The 21972-nt window shown below is 43.2% G+C and overlaps 3 protein-coding genes and 1 long non-coding RNA gene across 9 annotated transcripts in view; 3 read left to right on the forward strand and 1 right to left on the reverse strand.

The window, feature by feature from the left end:
• Positions 1-7570, forward strand: part of SHC4 (SHC adaptor protein 4) — a 63177-nt gene extending 55607 nt beyond the window's left edge. For all 3 annotated transcript variants that reach the window (XM_083475776.1, XM_083475778.1, XM_083475777.1), the window contains 3 exons: positions 1811-1990; positions 3834-4075; positions 5763-7570. In XM_083475776.1, coding sequence (XP_083331902.1) covers positions 1811-1990; positions 3834-4075; positions 5763-5912 — 572 coding nt within the window. In that variant the 3' untranslated portion in view covers positions 5913-7570. The remainder of the gene's footprint in view (positions 1-1810; positions 1991-3833; positions 4076-5762) is intronic.
• LOC310693470 (NAD(P) transhydrogenase, mitochondrial-like) overlaps positions 1-21972 on the forward strand; it is a 963907-nt gene that overhangs the window by 423226 nt on the left and 518709 nt on the right. The window lies entirely within an intron of this gene.
• CEP152 (centrosomal protein 152) overlaps positions 9681-21972 on the forward strand; it is a 50534-nt gene continuing 38242 nt past the window's right edge. For 2 of the 4 annotated variants that reach the window (XM_083475525.1, XM_083475527.1), the window contains exons 1-6: positions 13956-14081; positions 16789-16916; positions 18979-19070; positions 19278-19347; positions 19507-19839; positions 20629-20788. In XM_083475525.1, the coding sequence (XP_083331651.1) occupies positions 16815-16916; positions 18979-19070; positions 19278-19347; positions 19507-19839; positions 20629-20788 (757 nt within the window). In that variant the 5' untranslated portion in view covers positions 13956-14081; positions 16789-16814. Of the gene's footprint in view, positions 9820-12608; positions 12719-13955; positions 14082-16788; positions 16917-18978; positions 19071-19277; positions 19348-19506; positions 19840-20628; positions 20789-21972 lie in introns of those variants that run through there. The other 2 variants (XM_083475524.1, XM_083475526.1) reach the window with 2 other exon arrangements.
• On the reverse strand, positions 10193-13870 carry LOC310693701. Its single transcript, XR_014519344.1, has 3 exons — positions 13668-13870; positions 10947-11075; positions 10193-10402 (listed from the first exon to the last, which is right to left on the reverse strand). It is a non-coding gene; the product is annotated as an uncharacterized lncRNA (long non-coding RNA).

The following is a 21972-nucleotide window of genomic DNA, read 5'->3' on the forward strand; positions in this document are numbered from 1 at the left end:
ATACAGTACATGCCTTGTCAAGAATGTGGCACGTGAACTAGGCGTTTGTTTCAAAGTGCCCTGGAGCACTTTTCTACACAATCAACATCACAGGGAAATGTCCAGAGAGAACCATAACATTCCTTTGCATTACATCCCCAGAGCCGTCTGTAGGCATCAAATGTTTCAAAGGACACAATGCAGTTCTTCTTAAGTTTCCATTATGATATTTCATAGATCTGTCTCAATGGACCCCCATTTCCAAGGGAACCCACCTTGTTACCACTGCTCATTCACTTGCTCTCTCTCTCTCTCTCTCTCTCTCTCTCTCTCAACTCAGTCCTCACAGCCACCCAGAAGGAAAGCGAAAGGCAACAGAGGGTGCTGCTTCACCTCCTCACTCTTGTTTGCATACTGAGAAGGAGCAGGTGAACCAAAGAGGAACAATAACATGAGAAAGTAGTAGTGGGTCTGCTGCAGGGATGTGGGCCTCAGGAGATGTCCGATTATATCTGACGCCACCCTTGGCTTGCTCTACTTGTAACTGCCAGCAGCTGTCAGGCAACATGCTGCCCTTGCCGTTATTTGAGATGCTTATAACACTAAGGCCATAACTTCCACATTTCACACAAATACAGGCAACAAAAGTTCAGCTAATTTTCCTAGACAGGAGAGGGAGATCTGGAGCAGAGATGGAGATGAAACGCTTAACCCTTTCCCCATTCATGATCTTATCATTATATCCCCTTCCAGAAGCTGCTTTGCTTTAGAAAATGTAAGCATCGGGGGCTTTTTAGATCTGTGTGTGTATGTAACGTAAGGGAGCTAGTGCGATGTAGTGGTTAGGAGCGCTGGACTCGTAATCTGGGGAACTGGGTTCGCTTCCCCGCTCCTCCACATGCAGCTGCTGGGTGACCTTGGGCTAGTCACACTTCTCTGAAGTATTTCAGCCTCACTCACCTCACAGAGTGTTTGTTGTGGGGGAGGAAGGGAAAGGAGATTGTTAGCCGCTTTGAGACTCCTTAGGGTAGTGATAAAGTGGGATATCAAATCCAAACTCCTCTTCTTCTTCCGCCCTAAATGATGATGTGTGCTGTGCTTGTTACAGACTTTTTAAATTTTGTAATAGATGCTGTAATTTTAATATTGCTATGTGAGCCCCCTGGAGGATTCAACTCAGGGATGGGCCTTGGGGTTTCAAATTTCCGCGGCGTCCTATGTGACACCAAAATTTGGCACCCCCGCCTTCCATTCTACCTAAGTTGCAGAGCCCCCAAGGGTCTATGCAATCAAACAAGTTGTGCTACCCTAAATCTGTCTCTGTTCCACTGGGATCATAAGACGATAAATGCATTTATATGCAAACTTTACCCCAGTATATGTATCTTTGTACATACTGCTTGGCTGGTGAGGTGAATTGCATTTCAAAAATCAGAGAAGTGCTAATTTCAAAGGAAGGGTGGGTTTCAGTTACAGAATATTTCAGAAAGTACAAATTAGGTTCACCTCTAAATGTAAACTGAATCAGATGTCTTCCTCATCCCTACTGAGTCTGGGACATTATACATGCTCCTCCCTATTGTGGTTCTGAGCCGATGGGATTATAGTTGTAGAAATCAGTTCACAACATCACAGTTCGATATTGGTGTTTATGTAGGATAGCCTGGTATGCTAGAAATTCATTTTTTCATACGTGCTGAAAATATTATTTAAGTAGGCCCATGTTTTTTTTTGAATATGTCTTGGAAGAATGCATTTGGAAAATGTCAAGTGTTTTACTAATGTTTATTGTGAAATAAAGGAAGTCTCTTTCTATTGCAATTAACTGCAGATGGCTGCACTGAACAAGGGCAGGGAGGAAAGAAAGATGCTTCATTGCTGAAAAATGCAAGCAAAATGGATCTTTTTGATGACCCTCGATATATCAACACTCAGAATTTGCAGACCACACCTAGTAATACCAGAAGCTGCACCTCAGAACAGACCTGTGGCAGCCCTGTTCACCATTCAAGTACGTTCATATTCCTACAGTACATGCCATGAGGCTTTAAAAGAAATGTGAATCCTTGCAAAGTCATTCAGGCTTTTTGAAACCTGCTAAGCATCTGTTCTTGATATGAGACTCAAGATGAGCAGTGCCAAATTTAGCATTAATGAAAGCAACGGGCAGGAACAGATGACCATTATTACTCAACACACAGTGTACATGTACCCTCTTCATAAGCTGGTGCTTCCACTTCCCTGCTTCTCTGGATTTCTGCCCTTCTACACACAGGAAGCTGCCTCATATCAGGTCCATCTACTATTTATTCTATTTATATCCCATCTTTCCTCCAAGGAGAAACTGAGTACCTGGTTCTTCCCGTCATGTGATAAAACAATCCCATGACTGCAAGCACGGGGCAAGAATCCTAACAACCACGGCCCCTGGCTTCGCATTACATCTGAGCCATAGATTGTGCTTTATTTCACACCAAGCAAACCTTGATTGGTAAGCTAAGAATAAGCTTGATCTTATCATTGAGGTTTGTTGGGAGTGAAACAAGCCACTATGGTTTGGATGTCAGGAATAATGGTTTGTTTCTCCCCAGTACAAGTAGGGAACAGTGAAAAAGATGCCCTCCGTTTACTGTGGCCAGTCTCCTGTTCACACTCCTTATGTTTACAGGTTAACTGTTTAAATAATAACAATTGTGCAAGCCGCTACACTGCCCCACAATTTAAAAATCCTTTTCTCATTGTTGAAACTATTCCAGTGAACTACAGTGCAGTGACCTTTTCCCAGTTGGTTGATAGACAAATATTCACAACAGTCAATAATAAAACTTGTGCATTTTCTTTTGGTTTCCATCGAGTTTTACAGCAGGGATGGGCAGAAGAATGTAGGCTGTGGATCACTGGTGGATTTCTGGTGGATTACTGTCACCTGCTGATTGATGGCATTCTTCCAAATCATGCAGCCTAGACCAGGTGTATCTTAGCTGGATCGAGTAACACGTATTTTAAAGCAAGAGTGCTTGGGGACATTTTACACAAGTTTGTTGTGCCTTAAAAGCTAAAGGGCCTTAAGTTTGCTTTGTAAAGACATCACTGAATGATGGGAACCCTTGTTCAAAAAAGCTAAGTGACACTGAAGTCAATTCATTCTTGTAGGTTTTGGAAGCGCTGTTGGAGGCAGTAGGCCTCTGAATGTCAGTTGCTGGGAATCCCAAGAGGGGACAGTGCTCTGGCACTCAGGTCCCGCTTTCAGGCTTCCCATAGGCATCTAGCTAGCCTCTGTGAGAACAGGATTCTGCACTGCATGCGCCATTAGCCTGATGCAGCAGGACTTTTCTTATGTTCTCATGATCATGTCTCTCCACTGGTGGTTTATTGCATGCCAACGGTGCTAGTTTGAAGCACTGTCTAATGCAGACCTGTGCATTTCCTTCGCTGCTTTTAAAAAAAAAACTTCCAAAACCGAAAAAGAATTACAAACATCAAATTCAAAATCCATATTCGTTTTGTAACATAAGCCTATTACATAGTTGACTAGATTAAACTATACCTACTTGCTATAGACTTCCTTTTGCTATATATAAATGCAATGCAATTAGAAATATTATATTAGAATTTTTTATAAATTCCCCTATACCCCCCCCCACTCCCCTTCACCCATGTGTGATCTCAATGTTTTTTTTACTTCTTCCATCTTGCTGTGTTGTTGTAGTTTAATAATTATTCAATTGATTCTTTTATTATTTCCTTGCACATTATCTATTATTTTACACATTATCTATTAATATTCCAGTTCCGGTGCTAGTTTGAAGCACTGTCTAATGCAGACCTGCGCATTTCCTTCACTTTAATTTCAGAATTATTGGAAGAGGTTGAGCAGAACCTGGCAAGTCTTGGAAGCATTGCAGGCATACAGCAGCAGCTATGGAATGAAGAATGCTACCATGGAAAGTTAACCAGGAAAGCAGCAGAGAGCCTCTTAGTGAACGATGGGGATTTTTTGGTGCGTGAAAGTACAACGTCGCCTGGCCAGTATGTTTTGAGTGGGCTACAAGGAGGACAAGCAAAACATCTGTTGTTGGTGGATCCTGAAGGCAAGGTAGGAACATTTAAGAAAATGGATGTAGTAATCACTAGGAGGATCACTGGGCAGGTGCAGATCACTTCTGCAGGTGCAGAAATAGCATTGTCTGGTTATTGTTCCCTGGCAACTGGTATTTAGAGGCATGCTGCCTTGGATCCAGGATAATAATAATAATAATAATAATTTATTATATGTACCCCGCCCATCTGGCTGGGTTTCCCCAGCCACTCTGGGTGGCTTCCAACAAAGACCAAAAATACACTAAGATGTCACACAATGTATTTTCCCTGAAAACTTTCCTGAACAGGGCTGCCTTCAGATGTCTTCTGAATGTCAGGTAGTTGTTTATCTCTTTGACATCTGATGGGAGGGCGTTCCACAGGGCGGGCACCACTACCGAGAAGGCCCTCTGCCTGGTTCCCTGTAGCTTTGCTTCTCGCAATGAGGGAACCTCCAGAAGGCCCTTGGCGCTGGACCTCAGCGTCCGGGCAGAACGATGGGGGTGGACACGCTCCTTCAGGTAAACCAGGCCGAGGCCATTTAGGGCTTTAAAGGTCGACACCAACACTTTGAATTGTGCTCGGAAACGTACTGGGAGCCAATGTAGGTCTTTCAAGTAGAACATGGGTAGGAACATGGGTAGGAAACATGGGTAGAACATGGGTAGGAAAACTAAGGCACAGGGGCTGGATCTGGCCCAATTGCCTTCTAAATCCGGCCCACGGACAGTCCAGGAATCAGCGTGTTTTTACATGAGTAGAATGTGTCCTTTTATTTAAAATGCATCTCTGGGTTATTTGTGGAGCATAGGAATTCGTTCATTCCCCCCCCCCAAAAAAATAGTCTGACCCCCTACAAGGTCTGAGGGACAGCGGACCGGCCCATGGCTGAAAAAGGTTGCAGTAGAAGCAGACAGCGGGATGGAACAAGGTTGGGTGGCATTGCTCACCTAGCTTCCTAGTGCAGAGGTTCCTGCCAGTAAGTGAGAGGGCAGGGGATGGAATAACAATAGCATGAGCATTTGATTGGCTCTGCTGTTGCACCCACACTGCACCAACCTCCCTGCCACCTAACCCCTTGCCCGCTCAGTGCCCGGCAGTGACCACTGTGCTGAGAAGCTGGGTGAACAAAGCTGCTCCAGCACCACAAGACACACACCAGCTGCTACTGGGATGTAGCATACATCAATCATGACTCTGGCTTTTAATATTTTGCAAGTGGAAGAAAAGCTGGGGAGAAGGCAGGTACAATATGGTGGTTTGAGATGCAGATCCACCTTAAAGGTAAAGGGACCCTTGACCGTTAGGTCCAGTCGTGGCCGACTCTGGGGTTGCGGCACTCATCTCGCTTTATTGGCCGAGGGAGCCGGCGTACAGCTTCCGGGTCATGTGGCCAGCATGACTAAGCCGCTTCTGGTGAACCAGAGCAGCACATGGAAACGCCGTTTACCTTCCCGCAGGAGTGATACCTATTTGTCAACTTGCACTTTGATGTGCTTTCGAACTGCTAGGTTGGCAGGAGCAGGGACCGAGCAACGGGAGCTCACCCTGTCGCGGGGATTCGAAACGCCAACCTTCTGATCAGCAAGTCCTAGGCTCTGTGGTTTAACCCACAGCACCACCCGCACCCCTGTAGAGCCACCTTATTGACACACAATTGAAAAACTAACGTTTGCCTTTAATTTTTTTGCTGTCTTTTCTAGGTTAGAACCAAAGATCATGTGTTTGACAGTGTGGATCATCTTATTCGTTACCACATGGAAAATAAATTGCCAATAATCTCTTCTGGAAGTGAATTAAATCTGAAGCAGCCTCTGAGAAAAGGGACCGGACACCCGCAATATAACAAATAATTAGGTTGGCTTACGCCGTCCTCAAGACAATTCCTCCTTTCTTTTTCCTAACAAAACTTCAAGTGACTATTCTGAAACATGGATCCTAGGAATCCAGCTCTGCAAAGAATAGATGATGCCTCTAGATGCTGTTACACAAGACTTTGTGCGTGTGTGTTATCTACTTGCCAGTGTGTTTATCTACTTTACATCTATACAGTCCCATCTGGACAGCTATAACAGTTTTACCTTACAGAAATAAAACCCTGGAGAGCAAGAGAGAGAGGAGATACCAAGCACCAGAATCACTTTCTAATGATTTTTAGAATCAGTATGAAATATAAAAGCACAAGCAAACGATCACAAGCAAAAGCAAAACTGACTTGAAGAAACTGGCTGGAATGATAGAAATATGTGCCTTTTAACCAAGGAGGTGTGGGAAAATAAAGAATCTTTATACTGGATTTCAAAAAAATTAGTTGATTAATTTGTCTAGGTATACAACATATGATTGCCAAAAAAAAGAGAGAGATAAAAGAACCACAGGTCAATTTGAAGACTGCAGCTTAAGAAAGGTATCAATTTAATTCATTAGTAGTAATAAATATTATTATCCCTAAACTTTTTTAATGTTTGTGCAACATTTGCTAAATCTAAGAATGTAAATTAAGCATAATTTTGAAACGGAAGCTGACACTGGGTTAAACTTAGGTTTGCTTACTTTTCAAAAAGTCCTTCTATGCCTTTACCAGCAGCACGACATGTTAAGCGATAGCTGAAGCTTCATTTGCATGTCACGCTGCTGTTTTAAAAAAGAAGAGATGGACTTAATGGATGGTAAGCCTAGTTAGATACTAATATTTTTGAGAGTCTCAAATATGATTTTACTAATAATGCCAACAAGTATCAGAAATAACTTTCACTTTCAAATTCCATTGTAAGTTTACAATATAGAGAAGCTAAAGGAAACAGATTATATGTTATTTTGCAGGGGGACCTTTTTAAACTGGCTACTTTCCTTTCCTCTTTTTAAATTTTGCATGCTCTGTATTTCTCCTTTCCTCTGCTCTTTTTCAGCTCCACTAGATTTCTTTTGTTCCTAAAAGTTAAGAAACTAAGTTTCTTAGAAATAAATATTCACCCTGCACTGTCTCTGTACCCGTTGTCAATCTGAAATATTATGTAAATTAGTATATACTGGAGCAATTCTGTACTTTATAACAGAGAGACCAAGTAGTGTGTTTGGAGTTTTGAAAAAGAAGACTACACTCTTTAGCACACACATCTAGGGAGTAATATTTACTGAATTCAGTGGCCACACTCAGATGTTTTAATCCTGACTTGATAAGCCATCGCATGCAGGTCCATGGCACTCATATTTTTGCTGGTTTATTAAGCCAGGATTTGATTGTTTTGAACCTGGTCACTGGAACTTACTTCCAAGTGCACATACTCAAGACCACACTGCACATGGAAAGGATAGTTTTCTCAGGGTATATTCCTTTTTATATATTAGCACAATGCCACCAAAATCATATTTGTAAGAGCTGAACAAGTTGGCAGAGCAATAGATGGTGATTCTCTCCTAGGATGCCCAACAATGGATATATGAAAGTCTTAAATAAGGTTAGCTTTTAAAATAATGACATTTAAAAATAAACTTTGTCTGTGCAAATATATTTTGCATGTTTTGTTTCTGTTCTTTTTACAACACACTGTTCACACAGTTTGTCACAATGCCAAGCTGAGAATCCCAACATTTTACCAAAAGGCTTGCAGCATGAGATAGCTTGTTGGTGACTACATTGCTCATGGCAATTTTGGTGTATAAAGCCTTATACAGCTTGGGACCAAGATACATGAAAGATCATATCACCCCTTACACACCCAGCCAATCACGATGTTCTGAAGCTGAGGGCCTCCTGAATCTCACCAGGAGGTCTGTTCTGCACAATTTGGGAATCAGACCTCTTGTGTTCTGGCAACTACACTCTGGAATGTTCTCCCATTAAATATTAGACAGGTGTCACCTTTCTGGCACCCAATGATGCTTGGGGAGTGCTGTTCAGCCCAATGGAACCTGCAATGCAGGGTTCCTCAGGGTTCAATTTTAGCATCTACATGAAACTGCTGCATGGGGTCATCTGAAGTTTTGGAGTACATTGTCAGCAATACACTGTTGAGACACAGCTCTACTTCTCCCTTACATCTGTAGGTGTGGCATGGGATGTGCTGGACCACCGTCTTGCCTCTAATGTACTGGATGAGAGCCAATAAACTGAAGCTCAATCCAGATAAGACAGAGGCACTGTTAGTGGGCAGTTCCTTAGACCAAATGGGTGGGGGGAGATTTGCTCTTGATGGACTTACACTCCATCTACAGGAACAGTACGTAGCTTGAGGATGCTTCTTGATCCTTTGCTGTCACTTGAGGCTCAGGTGGTCTCAATGGTGCAAGAGCGCCTTCCATCAGCTTGGGCTGGTGACCCAGCTGTACCCCTATCTGGACAGATATAGCTTAACTAATGTCATCTATGCCCTGGAAACCTAGGTTAGATTGCTGCAATGCATTATACATGGGGCTGCCTCTGAAGACGGTTTGAAAACTTCAGCAGGTGCAGAAATCAGTGGCCAGTTTGCTTGCTGTGGCAAGACTGTTTGAGCACATAATCTTGGCCCAAAGGTAAAGGGATCCCTGACCATTAGGTCCAGTCGTGACCGACTCTGGAGCTCATCTCACTTTATTGGCGGAGGGAGCCGGCGTACATCTTCCGGGTCGTGTGGCCAGCATGACTAAGCCGCTTCTGGCGAACCAGAGCAGTGCACAGAAACACCGTTTACCTTCCCGCCGGAGCGGTACCTATTTATCTAATTGCACTTTGACGTGCTTTCAAACTGCTAGGTTGGCAGGAGCAGGGACCAAACAATGGGAGCTCACCCCATCACGGGGAATCGAACCGCCGACCTACTGATGGCAAGTCCTACGCTCTGTGGTTTAACCCACAGCACCACCTAATGCACTGGCTGCCAATTAATTTCCGGGCCTAAATCACAGTGCTGGTTTTTACATATAAAGCCTTAAAACGGCTCAGGACCACAACACCTCAAGGACCACTTCTCCCCATATGAACCGCCTCAGACCTTGTAATCATAATCTGAAGCCATTCTATGTGTGCCTCGTCCACAAGAGGTCCAGAGAGCGGCAACGCAAGTACGGGCTTTTTCTGTGGTGGCCATGGTTGCTCAAACCATCTACGGCCTTTTTAAAATTGGGGGGGGGGGCTTTTATTTTTGCTTGTTACTGTGTTATGTATTTTTTGTGTTTCTATAGTGTAAACTGCTCTGTGATCCTTGAAGGGTGGTGTATACAAATAACAATTGTTATGATTATGATTGCTGGTCCTGATCCAACAATGCGTTCCTTCTGTTCTGTCCCTGTGTAAGAAGAGCAGGTGAATGGGTCCTGAAGGCAGAACAGAGGATGCCCCCCGCCCCACCGCCAGAATAATTCCTATTTGGAAGACAGCCGAAATCCTCCCATTTGCTCCCCTTCCAACAGGCAGCCTGCAATGTGCTTAGAGCGCAGCCGCAGCCGGCTCTGAAACTGTCTGGGCCTTTGCGCTCCTCCCGATTGGCTGAGACCTCCATCCAACCGCCGAGCAGGTTCCTTTTCCCGCCGCCAGCCGCGCCAGCTTTCAAACAAGGAAAGGCTTCGCGACGCAACCGAGCTTGGAGCAGAAAGAAAGGAAAAACAAAAAGCAAAGCCCGCCTCTTCACCCACCGGCTTCTCTCGCCCGCTTTGTGGAAAGGCTGTCTCCTTGCCTATTGGTCGGCCTTTCTTTCAATCATCCAAAGAACGGCGGGCAGGTTCGGTCGTCACGCGGAAGAGGGAAGGGGTCGCTTTTAGCGGCGTGGGGACGGGGAACAGGTGAGGCGTCTCGGCTGCTTGTTGGGGGTTGGAGAGAAAAAGTGGGGGGGGGGTCGCTGCTCGTGTAGGAATCCGGGGCGGGATTCAGCGCGGCGGGGGCGCCCAGGGAGGGGTGGTGGTGGTTGGGCGTCGCCATGGAAACGGGGCGCCTCGGGCCTAGAGGTCGAATTCGCCTGCTCTGCTTCCCTCGCAACTCGCACCCCATTTTCTGACGAAGTTTTTTTTTTAACAAAATGTTTTAAATAGGCACCTGTGTCCTTCGCTGTGGTAAAGAGGGACGCTCTTGTGCTAAAACTGAGGAAGCTTGACGTAGCCGCTTACCTTGACTAGCCCCCTTGTCTAGGGTGGCCACCTCTGTGGCAAAATGGGTTTTTATTTTCTCATCTGGTGCTGAAGCGACTTGAAAGCAGTCCATTGTGATCTGTTGCAGCCTATTCTCTGGAATACATGTCACATGCGCGCGCACATACACACGGATTTTTAAATCTGTGCTTGGCTACTTGGAGCTTAAATACATGACTTTTCACACACCCTTTCAAACACAGGCATTTGGAGAGGACCTCTAACTTGGCAGAGAGAAGACCTAAAATTCAGGACAAAGCTGTATCAATACAGGACGCACCGAAATACAGGACAGGAGGCAATCATACTATTGACCTGCCCAAATGGATGTGGGGTTGCAGCTTCGCAGCGTAACCTGAGATGCTCCAATGGCAGAATTCTAATTCGCCTCAATAAGGCACACTTTTGAGCAATACTCATTTACAGGGTTGTGCTGCATAAAGGTGCCGTGCTATGTAGTGCTTTAGAAGTAGTTCTTGATACATTTTCAGAAGAACGTCACACATACATAGCTTGTTAACGTTTTGGGCTGCTTTTCTGATCGTTCAAAGCGGCTTGCAAAACAAAAATGGTGACCAGGGACTTGCAGAAGATGCTTGCCAAAATCCCAGTTGCCAAGCTTGCTAAACTAAAAGCCAGCTAACTGAGAAAAATGTGCCTTTCCAAAGGCAAGTAAGGAAGTATATATAATTCTGAAGTTAATGGAGAAGGCTTTCCCAGAGATGGGGAAGAGGATTGGACAAATGCACGGAGGATACTATTAGCCATGATGGCTCTGTTTTTACCTCCACTGTTGGAGATGGTATGCCTTTGAATACCAGCCGCTGGGAATCACAAGTGGGAAGGGTGCTGTTAAGCTTTTGGGTCCTCCTTGCTAGCTTTCCCTGGGCGTCTGGCTGGCCACTCACAGGATGCTGGAATATAATGGACCTATGGCCTCATCCAGAAGATCTGTTCTTACGTTGTTATAATTTGAAGGAATAGTGGGAGCGTCACAAAATATTTCCCGCTATCATATTCACTCAGCAAGGTTTCAGTCACTCAACACATAATAGGTTTCCCAAGCTAATCTTTCTGAATTTAGGCTGAGTAGGGCTGGCCATTCTTTTCATTTAGGTTTATGGATTCTAGCCTCTCTCAGGGTCTTCAGGGAAAGGAATTTTATTTCAATGTGGTGGGTCAGAACCAAAAAGGTTGGCTAAGTTCTCCTGGTCCCGTCTCCGGCTGCTGTAACAGGTAAACTCTGCAAGCCATCAATTTACACATTGTTTTGCAAATATTGCTATGCAAAGCAACTAGAAAATAAAATAGCTTTTTATATTCATAGGTTGGATGCTTGAGGCTAGCTTTTTAGACTGAAGAGTGCAGGAGTCTGGGTTGGATCTATAAAAATGCAGCAATCAAACATCAAGGCATTTCTCAATCTCTCAAGTACCAATTGAGTTTCACAGAACTCATCAAAAGCATAACAGATGGAGCAAAATAATAATTTTGTTAGCAAATCTTGGGATTAATTTTTAAAGAATAATATGCAGAGAATAAATTTAGAGGTGATTGGAAGGTTTAGTGAGGTGTTTATTTGAGACTAAAATGGTCTGTTTTCAAAGTTATATAGGGAGTTGCTATTTGTATCTGACTGAATCACCACATCCATATTCTACTTCAGAAATCCAAATCTTCCAAGCATAGTAATGTAACTGAACAAAATTGGCACTTGAACTGCAAGTACAGTGGTGCCTCGCAAGACGAAAAGAATCCGTTCTGTGATTCTCTTCGTCTAGCGGTTTTTTCGTCTTGCGAAGCAAGCCCATTGACGGATTAGCGCTATTAGCGGCTTTTAGCGGCTTATCTGCTGATCAGATCAGCTGATAAGCGGCTTAGCAGCTAGAAAAAGGGGGGGGGGAATCAGCAGGAACTCGCAAGACATTGTCGTCTTGCGAAGCAAGCCCATAGGAAATTCGTTTTGCGAAGCACCTCCAAAACGGAAAACTCTTTCGTCTAGCGAGTTTTCCATCTTGCGAGGCATTCGTCTTGCGGGGCACCACTGTAGGGAGTGTTATATGAAAAATTTGGTATGGGGTAGGATGGAGGGGGTCAGTCTTGAGGAATAGGTGTAACATAGGCCAAATGACTGCTTATGAGCAGGCAACCAAACATTGTTAACTCCTATTATGTTAATATGCAGTTATGTGCCTTTTGAAAGCTTTTAGGGGTCGCGTTGCCCCAGAAATCCCCTCCAACAACCACTCCTTCACCCATCCGTCTCGGTGAGCAGTAAAACCCAGAAGTCAATATCAAAGAATTTTTAAGTAAGAAGGAGCTAACAAATTCTGGCTAATGGGAACGTCACTTTAGGAACGGTGTCTGTATGTTTGAGGACTCTTTTCCTCTTTCACTAAAGTTTATTATTAATTGCAATTGTGTAATTTTCGTTTTCCCCACCACAGGTGAAACAAGAAACATTCCAAACATGTCACTTGACTTTGACAGCGCAGCTTTGCAAGTACAACATGAAGATGAAGAATATGATCCGGAGGACTATGCTAGGGAGCAAGAGGTAAAAACTAAGACTTGCCAAAACTTCATGTTTCTTATTCTGCCCCCGCCCCCAACTTTCCTTTTTTCTTACGCTGGGGTAGATGACTTGTTCAGCACTAAGGACCACATTGGAAATGATTTAGAACATATTAAGAGCCTGACATACCAGGCCAATGACCCATCTGGCCCAGCAGTATATCATAAACAGTTCATTATATAATTCACAATATTCTTTCCTTTCAATATTATGTTCTTCCCTTTCAAACCTTCTTAAAAGGTCAACCAGATGATTTTAAGACAAGATAGCTCCTGGCTGATGTAAATACGTTCACCAGCTATAGAGCTATTGTAGCTAGTAGCTGAACTTCATGAAGTTGTCTAATCCTCTCTTAAAGCCATCCAAGTTGGTGACTGTTGCTATTTCTTGTTGAAGTGAATTTCAGAATCAACTGTGCTCTGTGTGAAGAAGTACTTTTCTTTCGTCTGTTCTGAATCTTTCAACATTCAGTTTCATTGAATGCCCACAAGTTTAATTTCATGAGAGATGGGAAAATTTATATATATATATATATATACCGTGTGTGTGTGTGTGTGTGTGTGTGTATGTGTATGTATGTATATGTATATATATATATATATATATATATATATATATATATATATATATCAGGCTTCCTCGGCCCTCCAGATGTTTTTTTGGCCTACAACTCCCATGATCCCTAGCTAGCAGGACCAGTGGTCAGGGATGATGGGAATTGTAGTTTCAAAACATCTGGAGGGCCGAGTTTGAGGAAGCCTGCTCTATATGCACTTTCTCTAAGCCATGCATAACATTCACACCTCTAGCATGTTTTCTAAACTTAGATGCCCAAATGTTGTAGCCTTTCCTCATAGAAGAGTTGCTCTATGCTCTTGATCATTTTGGTTGCCCTCTTCTGAACCTTTTCCAGCTCTACAATATGACTGACCTAGCATGTCTGCTATACAGCTATAATGGCAGGTCCAACTTATGTAGTTGTTGAGCTTTTTCTGTGACTTCCTTATTCTGGGATTGGACTCCACCGCAGAAATCTACTTTATGTTAAGACTAATACTGTTGTCTTGGAAAGACATTTATAGTGACATCATAATCTTCTTGAAATTACACCTGAGTGTCTCATGATGTCACCAAAACAGCTCCTTATTAGTGTGGCTGGCTGTTTGAAAAAACACCTTTAAATAAAGTGCTTTTGTCATTTGCTATTTCTTAAGCTTCTGTACATGTTGGAGTCAGCTGTTGTAACAGAACTGTGAATTATGCCTTCTCTTACCTGGAGTATTTAGGAATGTGGGTGCCTCTCTTGGTTATGAAGAGAGATTCTGCTGTTCTATGCAGCACTTCAGTATGTGTTTCTTATACATTTAGTTTAATTTATTTAGTGTTTTAGGGTGCCTGTTGCACATGTAACTGATTTTGCTGTGTATCAGTTTTCCCTGAGAGTTCTGTATATTTTGTGGAGAGAGAAAAAACACACAGATCTGCTAATTTCTAAATGGAGTTGTGTCAAGAGGGCTTATAGGAAAACTATTGCTGGTTAATTGCATTGCAGCAAGATACTTGTATTGATTTAGTCCTAGAGAACCAGAGTGGCTCTTACACCACCATCAGCTGACCAGTACAATCTCCTGTCATTGTTGCATTAATGCTAAATAATCAGCATAGAATTTGTTTTGCTTCTTGTCTAGTTTGGTCATTAAAGGGGGGAAGTATTCCTTGATGGATATGCTTCCTGTCCCACTTAATCCACCTTGCTATTGGCTTTCACAGTATCACAGCTACAGTATTTATCTCGAAGTAGTAAGCTAGGATAATTTGCCAGAATGCATTCGTGTTCAGATATCAAATGGAATTCACCAGCCCCTTGATTTTTGTTGGTTTTTTTTGAAGCCACCTTCTGTGGCTTCAAAAACTCCCAACTTTCCCTCCTTTAGGTATGCTGATTACTAACTGAATTAATTCCCTGCCTTCCACCGGGATGGTGACATGCTTCCCTAATTTTCGCAGAGGTGTAAACATGTTTATGGGCTGTACTACCACTTCATACTGCAAGTGGGGACTGACTTGATTAGACATTTTTCTATAAACCCCCTATCCCAAAACCTCTGACGTAAGCATGCCAGGAAGAAGGGGGACTGTATGGCAGTAGTGAGCAAGTCTGGATGTAAAAGCGGGCATGACAATGGGTGTGATTTGTTAGCTTAATGTAGCAGACTATATTCCAGCCACAGAAAAGTGAGAGGTATACACACACACACACTGTGTATTTATCAATCTATAGTTATATCTTCATCCAGCCTAACAAGAGGGATTATTATAGTAAAGGGCACATTCCAGCCAGGCAAAACACTTGATGGTGGAGAGCAGGGCCAGGAAGAGCCTGTTGCCTACAAATAGTCCTAAGGGCCAGAAGGAGAGGGCTGCATTTGGTCTCTGGCCTTGAGCTTCTCCATTCCTCTTCTAATCCATAGAGCAGGGTTTCCCAAACTTTGTCTCCAGCTGTTGTTGGACTACAACTCCCATCATCCCTAGCTAGCAGGACCAGTGGTCAGGGATGATGAGAACTATAGTCCCAAAACAGCTGGAGATCCATAGAGATGATCTGAAATCCTTGTACAACAGGCACAATCTTTTCTCCTTTACAACAGTATAAAAATGCAGCCCTTCCTTTCTCCCTGCCCCTCCCCCAACAAAAATGAATCAATGTCTTAGGCATATTTTGTATTCCCACTTCTGGCCTTCTATTGTCTCACGTTGGTCAACTCACATTTTTCCAGCGCTCTGCTACTAAAATTATTCACCTCTCTTGTCATCATCATATTCCTTAAATCCCTACACTGACTTCCTATCAGTTCCCAAATCCTGCACAAGGTCCTCAGTTTTGCTTTCAAAACCTTCCATGGCCTTGCTCAGCCTTCTCTCTCTGTTCTTATATACCTTAACTCATCCAGTTCCAGCATCCTCCACTCTCCAAAGGTTTCCTGCTCCCCTCCAGCTGACTCTTATGAGTGGATCTTTAGAAGAAACTCATCTACTTCACTCCAGTTCTGAAGTCCTCAATACTGTGCAGTGCTGAAGCCCTAGTCTATATAGAAATAGTAATTGTAAACATTGAACAAAAAGGTGTTGATAGTGTATAGCTTGGAACGTTTGAGAACATTTAGATGACAATGCGTAGTATATTTGATAAGTTTAGAATCTTGATTGTCATGCCAAAAAGAAGAGGTATAGTTCTCCTGGAGGTTTTGGTGCAGTCTTACTTATGTGGTTACCCCCTTTATTTTTAATATAGTAATCCCACTCTAGTGGGACGCGGGTGGCGCTGTGGGTTAAACCACAGAGTCTAAGACTTGCCGATCAGAAGGTCGGCGGTTTGAATCCCCGCGACGGGGTGAGCTCCCATTGCTCGGTCCCTGCTCCTGCCAACCTAGCAGTTCGAAAGCACGTCAAAGTGCAAGTAGATAAATAGGTACCCGCTCTGGCGGGAAGGTAAACGGCGTTTCTGTGTGCTGCTCTGGTTCACCAGAGGCGGCTTAGTCATGCTGGCCACATGACCCGGAAGCTGTACGCTGGCTCCCTCAGCCAATAAAGCAAGATGAGCGCCGCAACCCCAGAGTCGGTCACGGCTGGACCTAATGGTCAGGGGTCCCTTTACCTTTACCTTTAATCCCACTCTAAAATATGAGAGAGGCACATCTCCTATTTGCCCGTTATTCTTTTTGTGGGCTGATGCTTTAATAGTAGTGGCGCCTTCCCTGTGGAACACACTCCCACCAGATGTCAAAGAGAACAACAACTACCAGGCTTTTAGAAGGCATCTGAAGGCAGCCCTGTTTCGGGAAGCTTTTAATGTTTGATGTATTATAGTATTTTAATATTCTTTTGGAAGCCGCCCAGAGTGGCTGGGGAAGCCCAGCCAGATGGGCGGGGTATAAATAATAAATTATTATTATTATTATTATAAACAAACATGTATAGGCTTTGCTAGTTTTAGGATGAAGAAAAATTGGGTATCTAATTTAAAACACCATAATCGCTTATGTTGTGTACAGTTTTCTAGTAGCGTGAAAAAAAGAAAATGTACTGCACAGATGTATCAGTTGAGATCCATTCTAAGTACCAAAACCTCACTGAAGGTTTGGAAGAACAGGTGCACTCTATACAGGATTCCTTGCTCCAAGTAAGTAAAGAAAGTTTATTTTAGTTAGTTGCTGAAAAGTAACTTCCTCAACAAAGAAATACTGGGGAAGGGTATTCCTCCCAAAAGAAAGGTTGGTCCTGCAGAGACTTAAGTTCTACATTCACAGTATTTTCTGGCTTTAAAAAAAAACCAAAAAACTTAGAGAAGTGCAGTATTGGTTTCCTATCATGATACTTCAGTTGAAATAATGTTACATTATTACCACCCACTCCAGCTTCGAAGTAAAATTATAGGGTTCCCAAGTTTTGTATGTTCCATTGCATATTATTTATTTAAAGCATTTATTCCTTGTTATTTAGCCAGAAACGCTCCCAGAGTGGCCTACAAAAATTGGTTATAGAGACTCATAATCTAGAAAGCCATGACATACGAAGAAAAGGCATGGGAGGGAGAAGGCAAGAGCAGGCTCAAACAGATGTTCTTCAGGTTACCATTCTTGTAATGCAGTTATATAGTTCTGTCTAGACAGCAAGAGCAGCAACTCCTTTCTGAAGTCAGCAGCAGTTGTGGGTGTTCCTTTACCTTTGATAAAACCCCACCCTCCATCAATTCCTGGAGCAGAGCAGGAGGCAGTATTCAGGCCAGGAGGATAGGATAGCTTTTGCCACACACTCTTCCCTCAGGCAGGCTTGCATATCAATATAATGTCATGTCAAGACAAACAGTGCAACATTCAAATCAGCTACCTGTCCTGGCTTCTCTAAGTCATCTAGGAGTTGAGATGGAGAACTCTGTGTGTGGGTGTGAGAGACAGACGGGGCTGGGGGAGAGTTCCCCACCCTGTATTCTGAGAAATGTGAGGAATGGAGTGATAAGCTCATACAAGGGACGCGGGTGGCGCTGTGGGTTAAACCACAGAGCCTAGGACTTGCTGATCAGAAGGTTGGCGGTTCGAATCCCTGTGACGGGGTGAGCTCCTGTTGCTCGGTCCCTGCTCCTGCCAACCTAGCAGTTCGAAAGCATGTGAAAGTGCAAGTAGATAAATAGGTACCACTCCGGCGGGAAGGCAAATGGCGTTTCCGTGCACTGCTCTGGTTTGCCAGAAGCGGCTTAGTTATGCTGGCCACATAACCCGGAAGCTGTACGCCGGCTCCCTTGGCCAATAAAGCGAGATGAGTGCCGCAACCCCAGAGTCAGTCACGACTGGACCTAATGGTCAGGGGTTCCTTTACCTTTACCTTTAAGCTCATACAAAGAAACTGGTGATTGGGTAACGTATCGCTCCTGATTATTTTCAAGTAGTCAGTTACAGGCGTTGGGTCCAGAGTGTCTAATCTGCAAACAGTCTTACCATTCTCCAAAGGGACTCTGATCCAACAGAGACATCTGCTGCTCCCACAGCACTGTCTCCCACACTTTCATAGGGTCCACAAACCTTCCAGAGCAGATTCTTGCAGTCATGGGGGTGTAGTATAAGGAGATTCAGGGGCAATTAGTAGCAACAACGACAACAGCTTCCTTCTCTGAATTCTGCCTATGAAGCATCCAGTTAGCAGAGTTCTGCTGCAGCCATGTCTGTATCCAACCTAATTGTCTGAACTACAATCTTAGAGATATATTTCCGATGTGCAACTTTGTGCTGAACAAGTTAATGAGTTCTAATCTTGCTTACTGTTTTGGGTAGCAGCAAAGCATGCCCCTCAAAGGCATCTATGTGTAGGTTGTGCAATAGGTCAACTCCCATAAATGAATGTGTTACTATGGTTCTAGTCCATCTTACCTGCCTTGTTTATGAGAATGAATATCTTCCATACTTTTTGTGCAAATGTTCATGGCCCAGCAGAGAAAGAATAATATGTGCTGTGGTGGCAATATTATAATGGTATGGCATTTTCAGAACAATTTAGCATGCCTTCTCCTCAGTTTAATTCCTTTGGTACTGAAGGTGCCGAAACCTCTTTGGCTTAAGCACAAGTCGAGTTAGTGGATATGTGCTCCATAGAATCAAATAAATATAGAATTGCAGAGTTGGAAGGGACCCTGGGGATCATCTAGTCCAATCTTCTGCATGTTTATGTAACTATAATAAGTCTTATTTCAGTTGCAGCAGCTATTAACAGACCTTCCCCATGATATGCTAGAAGACAGCGGAGATCACCTCTCTGATTACAGTGCACCTGAGGACCATGAACAGTAAGAAACTTGACTCTCTCTATTATCCTCCACCCACTCCTGACAGTGTTGAAATTTTCAAATGGCACTCACAGTAACTGTATGAGCAACATCAACTGCCTGAGTAGGAGGCCAGATGAAGAAAAAAGTTCAGCTAGTAATATATATATCACAATAATGCTACATATGCTCATGTGTTTCCTATGGCTCCATGTACTTTCTTTATAGAGTGCAGAAACCCTGGGATCAGGATGCCAACAGATGGAATGATCATCCAGTTGCAACAAATCCACCAAGTGTAAGTTAATACGACATACAGTGGACCAGATTGGCATGCTTTCTTGCTTGTTTATCTTTGCTCAGGTTTGCAAAATAATAATTTATTCATGTTGTCTTTCAAACGTTTCTAGCTGTAACAAAACTAGTACCCAGTTGTGCTAACTAACTTTATTCACAGGACTATGAACAGGGTCAGAATTTGTATGCTGAGCGCTTTTTGTATGACCAAGGCAACTTCCAAGGTGAAATGCATGGCAGTGACTGGTCAGAGCATCACAATGAAGATGAAGATAAAAGCATGTATGAGATTTCTGGCAGAGCTAGTGAGGATGGATCTGATGAAGTGTATCTGGGAGGAGATGGGTTTAAAGCATCTAGCCACTACCAACAAGACAATATATATCACCTTCCAGAAAACTTTAGGCCATACACAAATGGCCACCAGCAAGAGTTCAGTAAGCAACACAGCAAAACAGACAATTTCATTGATGCTAAGAAGGAAAACCTGAAGGTATGTAGACTCTTTGAAGCTGCTATTTTGTCTTCTCATTTCCTGAAACTCATCTTCCAAAGCTGTAAAAACTAGTGGCATTGCAAGAAAACTACAACCTCAAGATTAAGTCAGTTTGTAACTTTCAAATAGCAAATCTGGCACTTCTGAGTTGGGTCTAAGCTCTGTTGAAATTGTTAGGGCTGCTTTCCAAGTAATGGTTTCCAAATAAAGGTCTTGGGGTACTACATTTCACATATTGTTTGAGCCTGGTATCCGAAACAAATAGAAAATACAGGAAGTGTTTTCTTTTAAGTACATGAGCATATAAAGAGGTGTGGGATATAGCTATTAATGATAAATTAACATGTGCCATTAAGGTAAGACGAGGAATACGCAGGAGAAATATTTTTGAGGAGATATGGAAGGTGTTTGTAGAATTTGTACTGTTAAAATGGAAAGGGGTCAAACCATTGCAAGAGGTGGTGAAATTTTGGGAGGTTGGATAGTTACAATGGAATGGTCTTGGTGGTGGGGTGCATACTTTTATTCTTATTTATTTATGATTATTACTTTGTAAAAAACAACAGAAAAAACAAATAAAATAAAAAATAAAGTACATGAGTGACGAGAGGCAAGGAGTAGGAATCCAGTCATATGTATTAAAGGGAAAAATGGGGCTTATATATGCTTCCTTTATATGTGGCACTATACAGTACATGTATATTTCATAATTGGGTATTGGAACTCTGATAACAAATGTAAGAAGCGACTTTTACTTTTTAAAGAAATTATGTTTTTCTGTTGTAGTTGCAATGTGGCACTTCAGAAACAACTGTGGAGCCTTACAAAGTAGTATATAAGCCATACCAGAATAACATCCAGCAATCAGTCCCTATTTCTCCAGATGCAACAAGAAGAAATGACGCATTTGAAGAGATGCAACAAGAATTTTTGGGTGCTGGTGAGGGTAAGTTGTTAATTATTCTAAGAATTGATGTTCTATGGGTAGCAGATGAGATATCCTTATAGATGGTGGTGCCCTGTGATTTGCCTAAGTCAGGGACATGTGACTAGTTGATCTATATGTGCTTTTCCCCTTAGGCTTCTTCAGTTTAGTCTCTGCCTTCTCCTAAAGTGGTTGTATTTCCTCTGCTCTGCTCTCTTTGTCAGTGTTCTGTGCCGGCTTCCTTTCCTGCTACCGCCCTATCTTTGCCCTTTTCTCTTTATTGCTCTTTTTCTGAACTATTTTCTAAAAAACAACAACAACCCTAACTTCATTTCCTTCTTTACTGTCTTCTTTGGCTCCCAACTGGAAAAACCTTTGCAGTGATGAAGATGCACACACAAGCTGGTGAAACAGTCTGACCTGGTGGCTGGATCCATCCTAGCTAACCAAATGCACACTGCCAACATTAAGGGGCGCAAACAACTTGGTCAAGCAGTGAAGCAACACACACCATAAACTGGCTAGCGCTCAGGGCAGTCAGTCTAGCTAGCACCAAGACACTTCACAGTCACCATTTGCCACAAAAGTGTTGGTCCTGACAGAAGACACAACCACAAAAGCACACCTAGAATACCAAGGGGACGGCAGATCACGCTTGCTCCTAAAAGAGGCACAAGCTTTCCTTATCTTTGCAGAAGAAAACCTGGCCTTGATTGTAGCACAGCACAGTACAACAGACTACCTCATCAGACTATATCTAGCCAGCAGAGTGGACACTGAACAGGCATGTCTTTTCCAAAATCCAGGCCAATATTGGACCTCTCAGGTTGAGAGGCAAAGACTCCAGAAGACTGGACGTGCTACACAGGTGATTGACACAATTCTGGCCTCCAGAAGGCATCAACTACAGTGGTGCCCCGTAAGACGAATGCCTCGCAAGACGGAAAACCCGCTAGACGAAAGGGTTTTCCGTTTTTGAGCTGCTTCGCAAGACGATTTTCCCTATGGGCTTACTTTGCAAGACGAAAAGGTCTTGCGAGTGTTCCAATTTTTTTCCGCTCCCCCCCCTTTTTCTAAGCCGCTAAGCCGCTAATAGCCTTTTAGCCGCTAATCCGCTAAGCCTTTAATAGCCGCTAAGCCTTTAATAACCGCTAATAGCGCTAAGCCGCTAATAGGGTTGCTTCGCAAGACGAAAAAACCGCTAG

This window comes from Podarcis liolepis (genome assembly GCF_965112155.1).
Source record: "Podarcis liolepis genome assembly, chromosome: 14".
Taxonomy (NCBI): Eukaryota; Metazoa; Chordata; class Lepidosauria; order Squamata; family Lacertidae; genus Podarcis; species Podarcis liolepis.